General features: G+C 45.9%; 1 protein-coding gene across 6 annotated transcripts in view; it reads left to right on the forward strand.

Annotated features, from left to right (window-relative positions):
* The window catches only part of TNIK (TRAF2 and NCK interacting kinase), a 162419-nt gene that overhangs the window by 16029 nt on the left and 128634 nt on the right, over positions 1-17756 (forward strand). For all 6 annotated transcript variants that reach the window (XM_069864560.1, XM_069864554.1, XM_069864557.1 and 3 more), the window contains exon 2: positions 12389-12454. In XM_069864560.1, coding sequence (XP_069720661.1) covers positions 12389-12454 — 66 coding nt within the window. The remainder of the gene's footprint in view (positions 1-12388; positions 12455-17756) is intronic.

Here is a 17756-nt window from a genome sequence, read left to right on the forward strand (position 1 = left end):
GGGATGCCACTGCTCCCCTGCATGATGGGTATCACCCTTGGGAGGTATTGTTCTCCTTCAGCTGGAGGTTGGAGCTCTCTTCTGGATGTGAGATCCGGCACTTCAAGTTTTTATAGGCATTTCTCCCCAGGGGTCAGAAATGTCCATCTCGCTATGTTTGCTGTATGTAGTTTAATGACACATTTCAAGTGATGTTAACAATTTTCTTTTAAAGAATCTGTGCTACTCTGTTACCTGTACAAGGAGACAGTGATGTTCAAGGGTGATCTCACCATGAAGTCACCCTCCAAAAATGAAACTGGTTTTGTTCTTCATCTTGGACGTTGTCCTATGCAGCGGGAGTACCACAGTGGTTTGATCTTCCGCGAGGCCACCAAGCAGTTCCACTCTTGCTCTTCTTGCTTGGTCTGTTGAGCCAGTTGAGCTCTGCACTGAATAATGGGAAATTGTCATGACTAAAATTATGCTGGTAGAAAAACTAATAGAGGTGAATCATAGCACAAGATACATGGAAATCAACATTTTTCTCCTTGGAAGCTGTAGATGTAATCCACTTAATATTCTGTGGAACACAAGATTAATTTTCTTAAGCATAATATATGTGAGGGCTTTTCTTTTTAGTTTGCTGGCAGAGGCATTACTGTGTTGCTAAAGCTGAGGGCAGGGGATTAGGAGAGGGGAAGGATGCTGACCCAACTTCCAGAGGATTCAGGAACAGTGAAATCTGCCTAGAGAAGATTAAACTTTCTTCATTGGTGGAACTTTTCTGCAAGAAGTACGGCTGGGGCATGATGTTGTGCACTGGGATGGCCCTTGTTGTGTTTGCTCGTCAGGCTTTGCTGTGTATCTTTCCACCCTCTGGATGTCTAAAATATTGGTGAATAGCTCCGATTTGCTTGGATTATGTGTGAAGACTCTCCTGGTAGGCTTTCAGTGCAGAGCCAGTGTCTGCAGCCAGTGGAAACCAGCTCCAGCCTTGCACTTGTCGTCCTTCACAGCATACCTTTGCTGTGATTTAAACTCACAAAGCTTTGTAGAGGTTCCTTTAAAATTATAGTAAAACAAAACCGCTCTTCTTTTTCTTTCACAGGATGGAAAGAATGCAGTGATTTGCCAAGCTTACAGAGGAGCAGATACAGCAGAAGTAAATAAATCGAGCCCATTTATTTTAAGTTGATTAATCTGATATGTTCCTAGTTTACTAAAATAAAATCTAGCCCTGATAGGCTTAGCAAATCAAATAACAATAATGGCAATTAATTTAGAAGCAGTTACGAATGTTTCCCATCCCCTTTTCCTACCTCTACACCCACATGATTAATCTTGCTGCTTATGACTGGGGCAAAATCCTGCTTGGGGATGTGCAGTTGTCTTGTTGTCTTTTTTTTTTTGTTTTTTTTGCTTGGAGAAGGTGGACCTGATGAGCTTCCTCCACACCTGGGTGTGAGGAAGAACCATGGGCAAAGATGAGATGGGCAGCTGGTGTATGCTGAGCTCCTGTGACGCCTTGTACCTGCAGGAGGGCTCGGTTTGCTGCTGGATGGGATTTCTCTATTGAAAATCTGAGTATTATGGACTTCTCTGCCTGCATTGTTTTCCCATTTTGTACTGGTCTTCAGCAGGCTGGTACCCGTGGTCTTGAAGGGCTTGCTTTGCTGCTGTGTGCATGTGGTGTTTATGTTTTCAGTCTCCTTGTGGACGTTAATAAATAGAACTGGAGTTCTAGCAAAGAATGCTTTGCTAGGCAGAGGCCGGATAATGTCATGAATGGCTCCATGGACCAGAGCTAACAGAGACCTCTCATGGCAGATGGGGGCTGTAATTTGACAGGGAGCTCAACTGTTCCCATAAAGCAAAAGGTAGTCATTGGATTTATGGGGCAAAGCAAAACCAGTGCATCTTCGTAGGATGCTTCTGCGAAAACAGGGTCTCTGCATTGTCTTGGCTGAAGTGCTATTGTAATGCATATATCAGATGAACCAAACTGAATAATCCTTGCCCCAAGTTTAGCAAATTGGAGCCCTGGGATTTGAAATAAAAAGTGTCTCCTTGAATTTACAAGAGTGTTTCACAATGTAAGAAGCCACCAAGAAATACAGAAGTCTTGCTATAGAAAATACTTTATGACCTGGCAAAAAAATTATTGCAAATCACTTCAACAACTGTGGATTGCCTCTGATTTTCAGGCCATATTTTTGGCATGCGTCAGGCAGGAGCTTGCTTTTTGCTGTGGGACCTTATTTCCTTCCCATTTTAAGTGAGCGTCTGTGAAGACCAAACCTTCAGACTCCCTGCCGAGTCTGGCATTACTGGAGGCAGCCTGTGAAATGTAGGAAAAAGGTGAGAAGCCTTCCCTCCCCCTTTCCCACAACTCCTTAGCTCTTGGAGGAGAAAGAATTTTCCAGATAGGAAATATGCAAATTAACATGTATTTGATATTCTTTAAAATGATTTTGCTACTTTGTATAGACCATCCTTTGAAAAATGTGTTGGCTGTCTCTTGGAGAGTTCTAGTAGTAGTTCAGTGCTCAGTATTTTGATGTGATTTGCTCCTTTTTTTGGAACTGCTGCTACTAGAGGGTCATCTGACCCTCTTCTGCTAACCAGCCCTTGTAAAACCAATGTTAGGGAGATGTTAGGGAGCTGATGGAAAATGTCAGGCTGTGAGTAAACTCTTTGAAAAGCACTAAGTCAGCAGATCCAGATGATCTGTGAAAACTGAACTGATGTGAGAAACTCTACTGAATCCAGTAGGTAGGTGATGTTTCTCTAGACATGTATCTAGGGACTCTATCTTGTTTTCAACAAGTTATTAAAAAGTAATAGGAACCACTTTAAACTTGGATGCAACAATTTCTGATGGACAGTGCTCTTCATTCACATTGTCTATCTTAAGTGTAACTCCTAGTCCTCCAGAGTGCATGAAGGGTTCCCAGCAGCTCCACAAAACCAAGCCCTCCCAGATGGGATTTCTTAGGCAGTAATGCTCATCTGCTGCTGCTGGGTGAACATGAAAGGTCATAGCTCTGTCCCAGATGCCTTCTCAGCTCCCCGTGGCTTTAAGTCTCTCTAGGACTCCTTGGCGTGCATCCATACATGCCCAGAGGGTATGTTGGTTGTGGCACGGATACCTGTTGTGAGGGGCTGCAGTCTGTAGGTTGTCGGTGCCACAACGACGCAGCCATTTCACCCCTGCCAACTTCTCCCTCGCCAGCTCAGCCCATGTCCTCAACCATAACTTAAAAACAGAAATAGAGGTGGAAACCCGTCCTGCTGTTAAAAAGCAAAGGGTTTTAAGATTGCTTTGCTCTTTTTTTGCATCTAAATTCTCCTGAAAGTAAGCCATTCTCCCATTTAAAGGCATTCCTGTGGCCATAACTCTCACTACAAGGAAGGACCAAGGCTGTCTTTGCTTCACAAAGGCAATGCCAGGTGGTTGATCTCCTCAGACTCCTGTGAGGGCAACAGAAGCTCAGATATCCAGTCTGCAGTGGCTGGGAAAGGTGCAAAATGCCTCCTGAACTGTCACCCCTACAGACATCCACAGACCAAACCACAAATGTGACCTGCTGTTGGAGGCTGAATTTTTGCCTGCGTGCAAGAGGGCTCTTTGCTTTTGGTGTGAGCTTGGCAGCAACCTTCCTTTTCAGTGTGTGCCTCTAGGACTGGTATGTTAAGAGGCTGTAGTTCCTGAAACAGCTGCTTTGGTAAGTAATTAAGCCAACTCCTCTGAGAGCCTGTAAACCTTTGACAGCATTTACTAGTAGGTAGCAATTTCAGCCTGATGCAAACATTTGCTGGCCAAGGTTGAACTCTTTATTTCTCAGAGGCATGAGATCTAAACATTTAGGAATAATATCTTACTGGTCTTAAACTGCAGATAAGTGACTTCCAGTTAGGAGAGTGTCCAGCTGCTGTGCTCTAATTGATGTCTGCATCCGAAGGAGTGTGGTACAATACTAGTAGTGACTTTAGATCTTCTGGGGACTGTAGATATGATTTATAATTGGCACTGTAGCTTTTTAGAGACACTGAGCTTAGCCAAGCCTTTTATATATTGTCCCGCTGAAGCTGTGTGCTTGAATTAGGCATATGTTGAAGTGGTTGATTGTATTGGGGCTGCATTCATCTAACACGGCGTTGAAAACCTCAGGGTTCACTTAACAGTAGTGCTTTTGCTGGTGCTTCTGGACTGATTGACTTCTAACTCTTCCAGATGAACAGTCTTCTGTGAACTGGAAGGAGGGCTTATCAAACAATTGCAAACAATTTGTGGAGACCTTCCTGGGAATCTATGGGATGTGCTGTAGAGCTTTAAAAATGAGATAATATTGTCCAGTTTGGAGGGAGTCCAACTTCAAATGAAGAATAAGTAGAACTGTATTGTCTTAAGGGATAGTGAATATCTCAGATAGCATCTTCTTACCCTGGTAAAACTCATGGAGGCCAGATGTTGATCTTCATTGGCTTCAAGTCAAAACTCTGCCTCTTGCTTAAGTGACGTCAGGATGAGCTGGAGTTGCCAGTGATATTTGGGCTTTTGAAGGAATGGAGAGGAGGCTTGGACTCTTCCTGTTTTGATAAGTTTGTGTAGCGTGTGGATGGATTTTCTTGGACTGAGCTGCTCCAGCATGCCCTGTTTGGGGAAAGGTTAAGTCTATGTATTTCAGTGTAGTCATTGTTGACCCCTGCTGGTATCATCATTGCATGTTCATGTGTGGGACCCACTGTCTGCAGCGGTACAAATGCATCATCTTGGTTTGGTAGATCTGTTTCTGGGTCTGTACATGTTCCTTACTGGTTGGAGCTTCAGTGTTTCAGATTTGTGGAGGTTATATAGAATGGCTGCTAATCTATTGACAAGGTAGGAAGGAGAAACCAGGTCAAAAGAACTCTGTGTGTGCAAGTGCTAGTCTGTGAGCAGGAAATCTGGAGTAGGTCAGCATATTGTAGTTTGATTGGCTTGGCATCAACAGGACCAACTAGGACTGGACTGCAAATGTGCATGGGGGACTTTACCTTTTCCTCCTTCAGTAGTAGTGTTGGATGTCCATTTTCTGGCTGGTGACTATAAATCTGCTCTTGCATCTTAAATTGAACAGGTAGTAGCTGAGGAAGTAATCCAATTTTATTGACTGCAAAGCGCTATGTGGTGATTAGTTCTTATTTAATTTTGCTGTTGCCAACTATTGGCAGGTCTTAATGCTTTGGAAAGGAAGGAGATGCATGTGTAGTGGTTGGAGCTTTACTGCAGTGAGGAGCTAGAGAGAGAAGTATTGGAGACCCAGGAGAGCTGAGTTACAGTTTAGGAAGAGAAGATGGGCTGACAACAGAAGTGGCTCTCGGGAAGGGCTGGAGGAATGGCTTCTTGTGAGATGCTGAAGAGGAATGGTTCAAATAGATTTGTAAACAGACTTCTCTCAGCTGTCAAGTGGAGAAATTTTTCTCCTGTTAATAACTTAGCCTTGACAACAGTTTTCCTTACGCTCTATAGGAGTGTTGTTTCTTGACTAACATCTTCATTTAAGATACAGAACTGGGTGTTTGGGGGTGAGGGAGGACAAACTGCTTCTTCAAAATGAAAACAAAACCCTTGGTGAGTTCCTTATTACCCTTCCAAGTAGAGCAGCTTGTATTGCTTGAGTGGGCAGGAGGTGCAGTGGTAGATGGCATTGATGATAGTTTGTCTTGTGAATCTCCAGATGGGTGGGCGAAGGAGGGGAAAAGTACCAAAGCTATAAGGAGATGATGTGAGATTAAGCAGTCCCTGTGAGGACTGAATAGCATCCAGTAGTCCAGCATGGTTCTGCTTCATTACTTGGCTTACCCCAGCAAAATATCTCAAAAACACCCCCAAACCTGTGCCTCCTGTGAGGTTTTTTGCACTTCTTTAATTAATGGACAGGCTTAGGGCTATATCTGTGTCATGGGAAGTCAGTGTTTGAAGCCAAAAAGGTAATGTCCCCATCCTCTTTATCTGGAAGTTCCCAGTAACTTGATCAGTATTTTGTTGCCTTGGCCTTTGCTTTGCTGCTTTGCTTGCTGTTGTCTATGGCTATATTAGCAATTCTTTCCTGGCTTGTGCCAGGAATAATCTTCCAGTTACTCACAACGCTCTTAACTAGAAGTGCCTTGGAGACGAAGACAACCAGTTGATTACTAAAAAGCAGCTGTGTCTCCAAGTACTCTTCAATGCCTCCATTTTCCGCCATTTGGGGTAGCTTCCCCAAACCTATACCTTGTTTTGTCAAATGACACAAGTGCTTCAATTCCTCCTGTAGAAACTGGTGTAACAAGTATGGCACAATGCATGAGTTGATGTGTCTTCAGAAGGTGTAGGAGTTGATTTCTTAGAGCTTGAGGTTACTTGGGTCCTGATGCTTGGGAGGTGTGCTTGGCTGTCTACAGAGCTTCTGACTTTGCTACCGTGAAGCATGACTTCACAGAGCATGGTCCAGCTTAATCATTTGGCCTTGGGAAACAAAATCTTGACTAGTATGTAGTATGTGAAGTTAAAGCTTGATCTTTGTACTTGTTCTTCATGTGTTTTGCTTAATTAGAAATACAATACTCCAATTACAATTTTACATATTGAATAGAATTGCCGAAGGGGTTTTCTGTCTCTCCTTCATTCCTCATGAAGCCTTTCGCATGGTGAATTAATGAGCTGCTTCTCCTGGTTGGAGCTTGGTGGGAAAGTTGAGAAGACTCAACTTTCTCCAGGCAGTTGTGTGCATACACTAAGTCTCAAGACAACTACGTGTTGAGAGTGCTGCCCACTGCTGTTGTGCCAAACTGTGTGATGCTGGCTGGGATTACAGTTGTCCTGTACGCACAAGTCTTCTGCATGCCATAGCATTGTCATTAATTTACATGAGCCAGCTGCTTGGGAGGATGACCCTTTGGTGCTTCACAGTGCCAAAATCTCTCCTTGTGACTGCCAGGACTTGTCTAAGCAGAGGCACCTGCTCACAGGCAAAGCTCACTGGTCTGGTGTTGAAGGTTCTGAGTAAACGGCTTTGTATGCCTTCTTTGGTTCTTGAGGATGGATGCCTGATCAGTTTAATGGGATCTCCTGTTGAGGCTGTTTTATTACAGAGCTGTAAGGCAGAGGCTCATAAAATCCTTATGTTTGGAAATGTTAGTTACACAGGCTTCACTGGAGGCAAAAAACCCTCTTCTAGTGCCATGGAGTTGCTTCAGCTAACTAGTGCCTGGGGATGCTCCTCTGCTACTGACCCGTAACTCTGTGCTGCCTCCAGTTATGCAGCGTGTTTTCCTTCTCTAGGGTCATAACATTTGCTTAATGACTGGTTATCTCCATGATTTTTGGCCAGAAGTTGTCATTAGCTGCTCAGAATTGGGGGACTAAGTGCACAATGATTATAGAGGCACTGATCTCGTTTCGCCTCCTGTGCGTTCACAGACATGGTGGCTTAATTGGTGTGCCCCTTGGTTTCCGTCAAGCATCTCTCCACTGTCTCCTCATGTGACTTTCTGTTACATACCTTTTGTGGGGGCTACAAGGGAGAAAAATGAGACTCCTTCAAGGGAAACAAGCAGATTGGGTATACAGATTGCATATAAATGCTTCTTTTGTTTGTGGACATCTGCCTGGCTGTGTTTAAGGAGAGCTAACTGGTGATCCACTAACTCGGTGGCCACCAAAGCCAGCACCAGCACACACCTGCAGCCCTCACCCCTTAACTGACTTAGCCCTGGATGTATTACTCTAAACAGTCTCCTCAAGCAATGTGTTGGCTCTTTAGTGCCTTGGACTCATTGAGACATCATGGTGTTAAGTGAGGAAGTTTTTCAGCTTTAGTTCTGCAGGGTCTGCGTTAGGCAGAGCAGTTTTAACCAGGAGTGTTCTCCTGCTGTGAGCCCCACTGCTGCATGCTCCGCACCGATAAGTCTTCAGAAGGGATGCGTGTTTTGTTGCTGAAATTTGGATACGTGCTGCTTTATCGTCCACTTACAGAAGCCACTTTTCTGATAATATGGTAGTTTTAAATATACTGTTTATCGAAATAACGTAGGCTTTTTTTCCATGATATTGCTGGAAAGGAAGATGCTTTTGCCTTGTTCCATGTCTCAGACTGCTTTTAGCCACTGAGACTTCAGTGCCATTGATTTTCCTGGGAACTGGGTGAAGAGCGTAACAATTCCCAGTTGAATTTAAGCCTGTGCTGGCTGAAGCTGTAGAAGCAGAGTCAGATCCTGACATGGGAAAGCTTGGATGCCAGCCCGTCCCTGGCTGGAGGACCACTGGGTCTGTGTAGACCTTGCCATAAGTGCCACTATATAGAATATTTCCCATCCCATGAGCAACTGAAAGATCCTCCTGTTGAGTGTTTCATTGCTTTGTGAAGAGCCCCGTGCCTTGAGTTTCTCCCGTGTCTTCTAGCACAAATTCCGAGTAACTCATCCTCCGCAACCAGGCTTTGCGTGGTGGTGGGTGAGCAGCCATGCCGGGACTGGAGGCACCTTCACATGGAGAAAGGTACAGCTGGGCTCTTCTGGGAGTGGGGTGCTGAGTGAGCCTCCACCACCCCAGAAAGCTTACTTCTTAAAACTAAAAATAAGCTCTTTCTTTTCTTAGCAGAAAGTAGCTGAGCTCTGCATCACTGCAGGTCTAGAACGGGAATAGCTGGTAGTGGGTGATGTGCAGATGTCTGCTAGTCTCCCTGCAGCTCTGTGACCTCTGCCTGGGCTTATGCGGCTGCCCCTGCCTTTCCTGTCCCTCCTGGAGCTGTGCGTACGAGGTAGTGGGTGCTGCTTGCCCTTACGGACCCAGGACAAGGTTAGCATGGGCTGAAATCAGCCTTGCCTTGCTTGGGTGTTGGGTTTTGGCTCTGCCCTAGGCCCTGCCTGCGTTTCTGCCCCACTCCGTGTTCAGGCAGGCTGGCAGTGGAGGACGGAGTGGTGCTACCTTGGTACAAGGGCTCTCTGCAGAGCCCTGGTGCTACTAAAGCCATACCATTATTTTTTTCCTGCCTGAAACTAATACAGAGCTGAAAATTATTTTGTGGATTTGTCTTAAATGCTCATTTTTCCTCCCCTCTTCCCCACCCCATTTTAAACAGTGCCTCTTCTTTTCCTAAACTAACAGATCACATAATTTTTTTTCTTTTATTTGTGGGCTCATTATATAGTCCAGATGTTTTCAATTAAAAAAATAAAGACAGTAGTGTTTGTAAAGGCAGTCTGAGGTGTGGGAAGAGGAGGCTGTCGTAGCGGGAAGGTTGCAGCCTCTCTGACTTGTGTGTCCCTTTTCCAGGGGGGAGATAGCATCAGCAGAAGGTGGTAGGCTCCAGGCTAGAAGCAGTTGTGTGTAATGAGCTTTGAGGCCACCCCCACCCAAGAGCAGCCCAGTGTGCTGGTGTGAGTCGCGGTGAGAGCGTCCTGATCTGCAGCGCAGGCTATATTTGGTCTGAGATTACTCCCTGCTTGGCCTGGATTGGTCCCTGTTGGGGCTCTGCAGGGTGGATTTCTTTTCCCTTGACTAGCATAAAAGCCCCCTTGCGATGTGCCTCCATGCTTTCCTCCCTCGCTGCCCGCTCCAGCCTGCCTGAGCTGCTGTCACTGCTCTCTGGTACCCTCCTGAAGTATCTCAGCCAGGGTTATGCAGGGTGCAAGGTGCAGGATGTCCCCTCTCCCCAGTACCAGAGGCAGCCTGTTCCCCAGCAGGCGTTAAGATGCAAAGCTCGTCTCCATGTAGGAGCCAGTCCAGAGGTGGAAAGAAGGATTCTTTATATTTTTTCCCCCTGCCCACCCCATCCTCTGCTGTCTATTTTCTTTAAGGGCCATTAATACCACCATTACTCTTGGCACAAATAGCAGCTGGAAGGAGAGATCAGTCCCCTCTGCTCCGTGCCGGTGCATTGCTGGCATTCCCGATGTGGCTGATCGTTTGTGCCAGCAGTCAGGGGAGGAGTGTCTCTCCACACCGCACTGAGAGATGCCCAGTTACGTCAGCAATATTTCTGGGAAAATGTGGAGAGGAAATGGGATAGATGGGGGACATGCAGCAGAGAAATTGCTCGTCAGGTGGGAGCTGGAGCAGGAGGTCTGGATGATGGGGGAAAGTCATCCTGGAGCATGAGCTGCCCCTGGCCAAAGTGGGGTGGAGGCAGGCAAGGGGATGGTGGGTCTGCAACCAAGTGATGGATGAACTTGGTTAAACTTGGTGGAGCTGCACTATGCGTGATACTTGCACATGTTAGGGGAGTGAAAAGTGACCTGGAATAGCAGGAGGAGGTACTCTTTGGTTTGAGCGTTTGTGCAAAGAGATTGGAAAACATGTTGCGAAGAGCAGTTCTTTTTATCAGAAATGGCCAGCTGCATCCCTGGATGTTTCTCCGAACCTCCTGATCACCTGCCCTAGGCACAACTTTCTTGTCTCTCAATTTCCTAGTGAATATGCAAAAAGAGATATACTTGTAGTACTGGAAAAGCCTCTTTCAGAGTTGTTTCAGTACTGCAGAGAACAACCCTTTGGAAAGAAGCTCAGAAAATAAACAGCAGCTGCTGCCGTGTTTCCCCTCCTCCTTTCTCACTCAGTTTGTGGAAACCTGGTGAACCGCCAGTTCCCTTTCCCATCCGTTTGTGGCATTTCCCTACCTGGTCCCAAGGCAGTAAAGCCATGGGATGTCTGCACACAGCCAATATGTTGCATGCTAGAAACCTGTTACGCTTCAGCTTCACCTACAGTACCTGAGTGTCCAACTGAAGATTAGTTGGGGTGTATTTGCGTCAGGGCAGATGTGTCCTCCATGGTTTCCAAGCCTTCTCCAGTGTAGCTTCCCTGCCTTTTGCTGCAGATGATCCGACCAAAGGCTGAGCTGGGGCTCCCACTCTTGGAACTCCCTGGGGATTCCCACGTGGCAGCCCAAGGAAGCTGCATATGTGGCAGAGAAATGGGTAGAAGAGTGATGTGGCATTTCTAAGTGTATGGGGGGGTCAGAGGGGCTGCTATGACCCTGCTGTGGAACCGTGCCAAACCCTGGCAGGTACACAGCAGCACATTCTGGCTTGGGTGGAAAGCTGTCTCAGTCACGTCAAGTCTTGGATTAATTGACTTGCAGTGTTATTAATATGTTGAACCTCACTTCTCAGCTGCTCACAAAGACCCAGTGTTTGACTTTTGGACCCAGAAGTCATCCTGAACTGATGTGGGCTGTGTGATGAATGAAACTTCTATGCCCCTAACACAGTGGTGGGTGTCCCTCTCTTGTCTCCCAAAGAGGGCTCCTGGCTTATCCTCCTTTGCCTGTTAGAGCTGTTAATCGACCTGTTTGCATCCTCTTGGATTGCAGCTGGCAGCTCTCTGCTCACTGGATTGCTTGATACCCAAAGTGACTCAAATCCAGCAAGAAGCATGGGTGGTACTGTGGGTGCTGGGATGACCCGTGCCACAGGTGGATTGTCGGGTGGTCACAGGGGTGCTCAGACCCTGGGGTGCCAAGATGCCTCTGCATCTTGCCAGCTTCCAGAAGTGATGAGTAAAGGAAGAGGAGGAAGAGCAGAAGCAGAAGTGTATAAATAAAGTTTCTAGAAGGGGAAAACCCATAAGAGGAGAAAATAACAGTGCTGGTTTATTCTTTCCCCGCCTTCCCTATTACCTCTCAGCTTGTATCATCTTTTAACTCTGCTAGTGGGTGCGCTCCGGCTTCTCCATGCATCTACACTTGTGTGCAACTGCTCTACCTCTAGCTGGGCACACACTGGGCAGAGGCGAGGGGTTTGGAAACGGATTTTGCTGCTTTGGTGCCACCTTCCAAGTCACTGTGTCCTCATGTAGCGCTGTCCTGAATCTGCAGAGTCTTGGTTGACAAACTGGAACGTCAATGGCCAGGATGCACCAAACCAAAAATGATATTAAGGCCATGTAACACTAATGCTGCTGATTTCAGGAGCAGACCTAGAAAATTTCAGCCCAGGAGTGACACTGCACCTGTTAACTGCTGTTATTCAAAGCTGATGCAAAAGAAAACTTATGTTTTAATAACAAATAATTGCTATTGCATTTAAAACGTACACTGAGTGTTTGCATTTCAAGCAGATGACAGTCAGATGGATCAGTGCTCGCTCACGAACACCAGCCTGGTACCTCCCAGCCCAAGTGCTGGAGTTGGTAGTGCTGGGCAGAGCTGTGCTGCCAGCAGAGCTGCAGCTGCCCACACCAGGAGGGCTTGGCAGGGCTGCCACCAGGCAGTGTAGCTCCTCTGCTGATAGTCACTGTAATGCTAATGCTGGGGGTGCCTGAAAAGCTTTATAAGCTTAAAACGCTTGTCAGTGAAATGTTGGACTGTGTTGGTCAAACGTTTACGTTTTCCAGAAATCTGGAAATGTTGCTTATTAACTTTTTCTTTCCTTTTTCTCATAGGATCCGGCAGGAATCTTTGAATTGGTGGAGCTTGTTGGCAATGGTACCTACGGGCAGGTCTATAAGGTAAGGTCTCCACCTGAAGTGATCCTGCTTGCCTTGGCCATCTCTTGAACATGGAGCATCCCGGTGTATCGGCTTGGTTAAATTCGACCTGTTTCAGGCCTGAGAAGAAGCCCTGCAGAACTCTGACTTTTTTGGTCTTGTGTGCAAGTACCGTGTAGCACGCAGAGCTCTTATTATAAGCAATTTATATTAGTTCTGAAACTGTCACTAAAAAATAAATGCCTTTTTTTTATATCCCCCAGTTGCTTTTTATTGATTATATGATGAGGAGGGAGTGAAAAGTCTGTGCTTTAATAGATAAATCTTGATCTCTTCTAAGAGCTGAGTTTACGGCTGCAATAGGCTGCCAAATGACTTTGCTACAGTCTAGTGCTCTGCACGTGGGCTGGCTGCGCCTTTTCCACCAGCAGAAACCTGCTGCAGGATTGAAAATGCAACAGTCAGTAGCCTTGCTTTAAATCTGGAGGCAGCTCTCCAGATGAGAATAGCGAGGGGACTGTGGAGAACAGAATTTTAAACCCATAAACTTCTTGACAAGGACATTTAAAATCTCCACTCTCTGCTAAATTACATTTCTATCCCAGACACCTCTTTAGCTTGAGAGATTTCCAGAATTTGTTGTCTTGTGTTTTCTTGTGCGTGATTGTTGTAAGCTTGGGGAGGTACTGAATTATTTTGAAGTCTGGGTTTATCTACTCTTAATACATGATGTAGAGATGTTTCTTGGCATGATTCCATGAGGAATTTTCCAGGTATTTTGGATATGCTGGGAAACAGTAGCTCCCCTTGGCCCCGTTCTCAAAAAACTTACGTATTCATGGGCCTAAGTTCTGTATATACATGTACTTGTGCGTGTGTGTACACACAGAGATCCTGCTTGCCTGTCATGCCCATATTCTCTTGACTATAGAAAAGATTATATTCATGTGCTGTTGCTCAGATGCAGCTCTTGCCTCTCATGTGGTAAAAGACAGTGAGCTGCCCCTGCCGAAGAAAAGAGAAGGGTGCTTAAAAAGCTGCCTGTCAGAAAATATTTGTTCTGAATTTTGGTTTCCCCATCCTCCAGCTGCTGTACAATCAGCACGAGGATAAAGAGAGATTGAAGTGAACTGAAAATGAAATGGTACTTTGGGAGTTGTATATGTGTGATTTTTTTAACTGGACTAAGTTTTAAAAAAAAACAACAACCAACTGAAAACAAAGGCAAAAAAAAAATGCACACCAAAACTGTTCCTATCAAGGTTATATTCCAGGGAGCTTTCTTCTAGTATTTGTTGGTTTTCCACTGTGCATTCCTGCCATGGGAGCTTCCCTTCTGGACTGTTTTCCTTCTCAACTGCTAAAATAACGGTAGAGGTTGACCTAATTTTAACTGGTCTGTATTTCTAACAATCAGTGGAAACTATGTGCCTTTAACGATCTTTGGAAGTGTCATGTTTTTGTGGAGAGCAGAAAAGGGAAATAAGCTAGCGGGTGCTGACACTGCTGGTTACACGGCTCTGCTGATCGGGTTTCCCTTGCTGTATTTAATTCTTTCAGTGCTTCTGTGTGTTACCTCAAAGCAGGGAAAAAACACCCAGAAACATCCAAGTGTAGGCTTTCTGGGAGATGAACGCTTCTGTGTTCCCTTTTTCTCCTGCTGTACAAGAAGAAAATTCCTCCTCTTCACTGTTTTTAACTCACTGGAATAATCTGAGTGTGCTCGGTGTGATTCATTTGGTACGGGTGCCAGACGGGATGGTGACGACGGGGAGAACACTGCTGTCCAAACCAAATTAGTAAGCGTTGAGGTATGAGTTCAGGTTAGGACTGACTTCAAAGCTTTCTTAAGCTGAAGTCTTGGAGTAGCATCCACTCTATAAACAAAAAGAGACTTTGATATAAAGCATACTTAACTGTTTATGATGTCCCACCCTAAAACCTACTGTGGAAATAAGATCTCTGTGATTCTGTTCCTCCAGATACCACTGCTGTATTTATCTCTTGCAGCAAAACAAATGGATCAGCTTTCAAGACACACAGACCTTCTGGCTCCCTTCTAAAACAGCCTTTAAATGTGGCCCATACCTAGGAGCAGTGTCCTCTCTAATTGGTTGTTCCACTGCTATTTCAAACCCAGCTCAGGTGGGGCTGGGGTTTTCCCCCCGGCCCTGGGCTGATGCTACCCGAGGGGCACCATCTTTCTCCTGTTAGAGGCTCTATGTGTGTCTAGTTATATTTTTAGATGAGGAAGGAGTAATTCATTGTGGTGTCTGCTCTGGTGCTGGCTTCCTAGCCTAGTCTTTGCAGGTCCAACTCTTGTGCTGTCTTCCAGGAGTGATCATCTGGTGGATATCACCTCCTCTTCAAGCAGCTCGTCCTTCTCTGAAGTGAGCAGAGCAGCTCTCCTGTTGGGAGGAGATGCTTATTCCAGGCAGGGCAGAGCAACTTACATTTATGTGCTGCGAGACTGCTCTAGCAGGACTGCAGCCCTGATGCTTCTCCCAGAAAACCTGGCTTAGCAGCCAGCCGTAATGCTGCTGCATGACCATCTTAGTGTTGGAGACTACGGATGTCCTGGTGGTAACCAGCCAGCCTGCCCAGGACCTGGAGGTGCAAACCTCCCATTGATCCCATGGGATAAAGTGCATGGTTATATTGTTCTGATGACTATATGATATCACAGTCTGACAGGGTGTGGAGCCCGAGAAACGTCTGGTAGTACTACGATAACAGGAGCCATCAGAGAACAGTGGTTCATGGAGCCAACCTTAGGATCTGCTGTGTTGGAGAAGTTGGGGAGACCCTGCCACGGCACGTTTTCTTGTTCATATGAGTAAAGGTGTGTTGGCCAAGTCCGGTGCACGTTAAGAGCTCCCAGAGGGAGTGCACCCTTCTGGCGAAGCATGGGAACTGGGATGAAGTTAGCTGCACAAGTTGCTTTGATCCTGCTTTATGGGTCATGATTTGAAGGTCCCTTTCAGGTGATACACGACGTTTCTGTAAAGCCTTGTTCTCCAAGGCTTGTGCTCCTGAGACAAATGCAACTTGTTCGGGTTGATCTCTGTATTTCAAGTAAAGGCCTTTCTTTGCTCAGGACTGCGGGATACAACATCGCTGTGGTGCTTCCCAGCTCTGCCCGTACCCCAGTGACACCTGAACGCTGCCGGAGCCCTCAGCAGCGACCTGCTCCGCTTCCTCTTCTCTAACCCAACCACAAACTCTTTGCTTTGGATAATGGCAGAGAGAAATAGCATTCCTTGTTCACTGCTTAACAATCTCTTGTGAATAGCTTGAATTTTATTTTAATGAGGGACCGCAGTGGTGATGGTTTATCTCCCTAATTGAATTGGAAGCTGTTCTTTATTTTCAGATAATCCTGCATCTAATGTTACAGATTGTAAACTATTTTTGATAAAAGGCTGAGAGCTTGCTAGCTCCTGTGCCAGACGTTGTTGCAGCAATGCATTTTTGTGTCCTTTTTTTATTCAAGGTGTTTAAAGAAATGTCCAACAGGAATATAATGAGTTGGACCTAGGGAACTGAAACATTTCCTCATTGTTTTTTAGCAAGCAGCTGATGGCTGAAAGCAAAACTGTAAACACAAAAATCACTAAGACCCTTTAGGACATTTTCTAAAGTGTGAGGAAATGCTTCTTTTATGTTCCAGAATGTTATTATTATGGCTTATATCTACTTCGCATTAGAGAGCAAGCAAAAAGTCCTTAAAATAATGCGTATGCTTAAATTGCCTGGATATATCACAGCATCAGGGCCACAACTGCGGAAGTGTCTAACACCAGTAAGTAGGTGGGTTGAAAGTAAAAGGGACATTGGGTTACTCAGAAGTAGCTTTTGAACAGATCGTTACAAAGCTGCGGGAAGACATGCAGCAGGCTACTTATTGTGCACTGAATATGTTAAAAACCAAAGCTATCCCCTGGTGGTTTTAGACTCGCTTTGCCAAGGGTGTTCTCATGCTGGCCCGTGTGCAGCATCGTCAAAGCAAGGTTTCGATGCAAGCCTTTGCAGTAATGAAAAAAATTAGTAACTGTGTCAGATGGTAACCTTTGCCTCTCTCATCTTGTGCCGTTTTCCCGCACTGAACAGGGAAATAAAGCATGTTGAGATTACATAGTCACGTGCTTCTTCCCAACTGTACCAGGACGACAACAGTCATTAATGCCAAATGCTGCTTTGCTTAATACCCTGGGGATGCGGCTCTCCATTTACAGCTTTAGCAAGGCTTTATTTTACAGGGTGCAAGATACGGTACTGTGGGCTAACTCCATAACTGCACAATAACTATTGATTGTTTAATTAGCTGGTAAATGCCATGTAATCGCTAAGCCATTATGCAGTATTATTCAGCGCTCTAAATTAGTGTGTGTGGGGTCTGCAAGCCACAGGTCTCACAGCTGTGGCTCCCTAGGGATCCTCTGCCATCGTCAGTGGATGAGGCAGAGCAGAGCTTACCCCCAGGATCCACCTCGGGGTGCCACTAGGGTGCCTGGCCACGGGCTGTCCATGTCCCCAGCCACCCTGAGTTAGGCAGCCATTTGAAGAGAAAGTGGTTTTTACAATTGCCGCGTTGCACTGTGTTTTATCTGTCTGGGGTACAACACATGGGGGAAAAGGATGAAGCAGTGCATCCCAGGGTCTGTTGTCAGGGTTTATTCCTTTGTTACCCAGAGGGCATTTTCCATAATCCAGGACCTGGAGGCAAATGCCAGGTTTGACCCAGGAGATGAAGATATTGAGGTGTGTGGGTATGAGAAAGTAAATATAGCATTTGAAATCCAGGGTCACCTGCTGCTGGAGACGTGGGAGCAGCTGGGCTGCTGGGACCCTTTGGTCCCAGTGTCAACCCCCTGAAAATGTCCTGGGCACAAGCCTGTTCTCGATAACATTGTTTGCACGTGCCAAATGTGGAGGGATAACGTGTCCTGCCCCTCTGGGTGACGTTTGTGTGCTCCCCTGCACTGTGGCATCCTTTGGTGTGGCATCCCTGGGCATCCCACTGCTGCAGGCTGGTGGGGTAACAGAGGAATATGCTAAAGAAAGGCTTTTGGAAGTAAAGGGTTGGGTTTTTTTCCTTCCTTTTTACCTTTTTTTGGAGGGGAGGTATGAGAAAATAACTAATACGCAGTCTGTGCCATGTTTAGCCTGCCTGAGGTCTGGCTCAGCCCAGCTGCTACTGATAAAGTGCTGGGCCCTTGCATCAGCCCTGGTGAGAAGAGAGATTCGGCAGGTTCCTGGGTCATTACTAGCAGTTCAGATAATTAGCCTGAGTCAAGAATGACAGTAATTGTTTTTAATAATC

The sequence above is a fragment of the Phaenicophaeus curvirostris genome, chromosome 10, assembly GCF_032191515.1.
Source record: "Phaenicophaeus curvirostris isolate KB17595 chromosome 10, BPBGC_Pcur_1.0, whole genome shotgun sequence".
Lineage (NCBI taxonomy): Eukaryota > Metazoa > Chordata > Aves > Cuculiformes > Cuculidae > Phaenicophaeus > Phaenicophaeus curvirostris.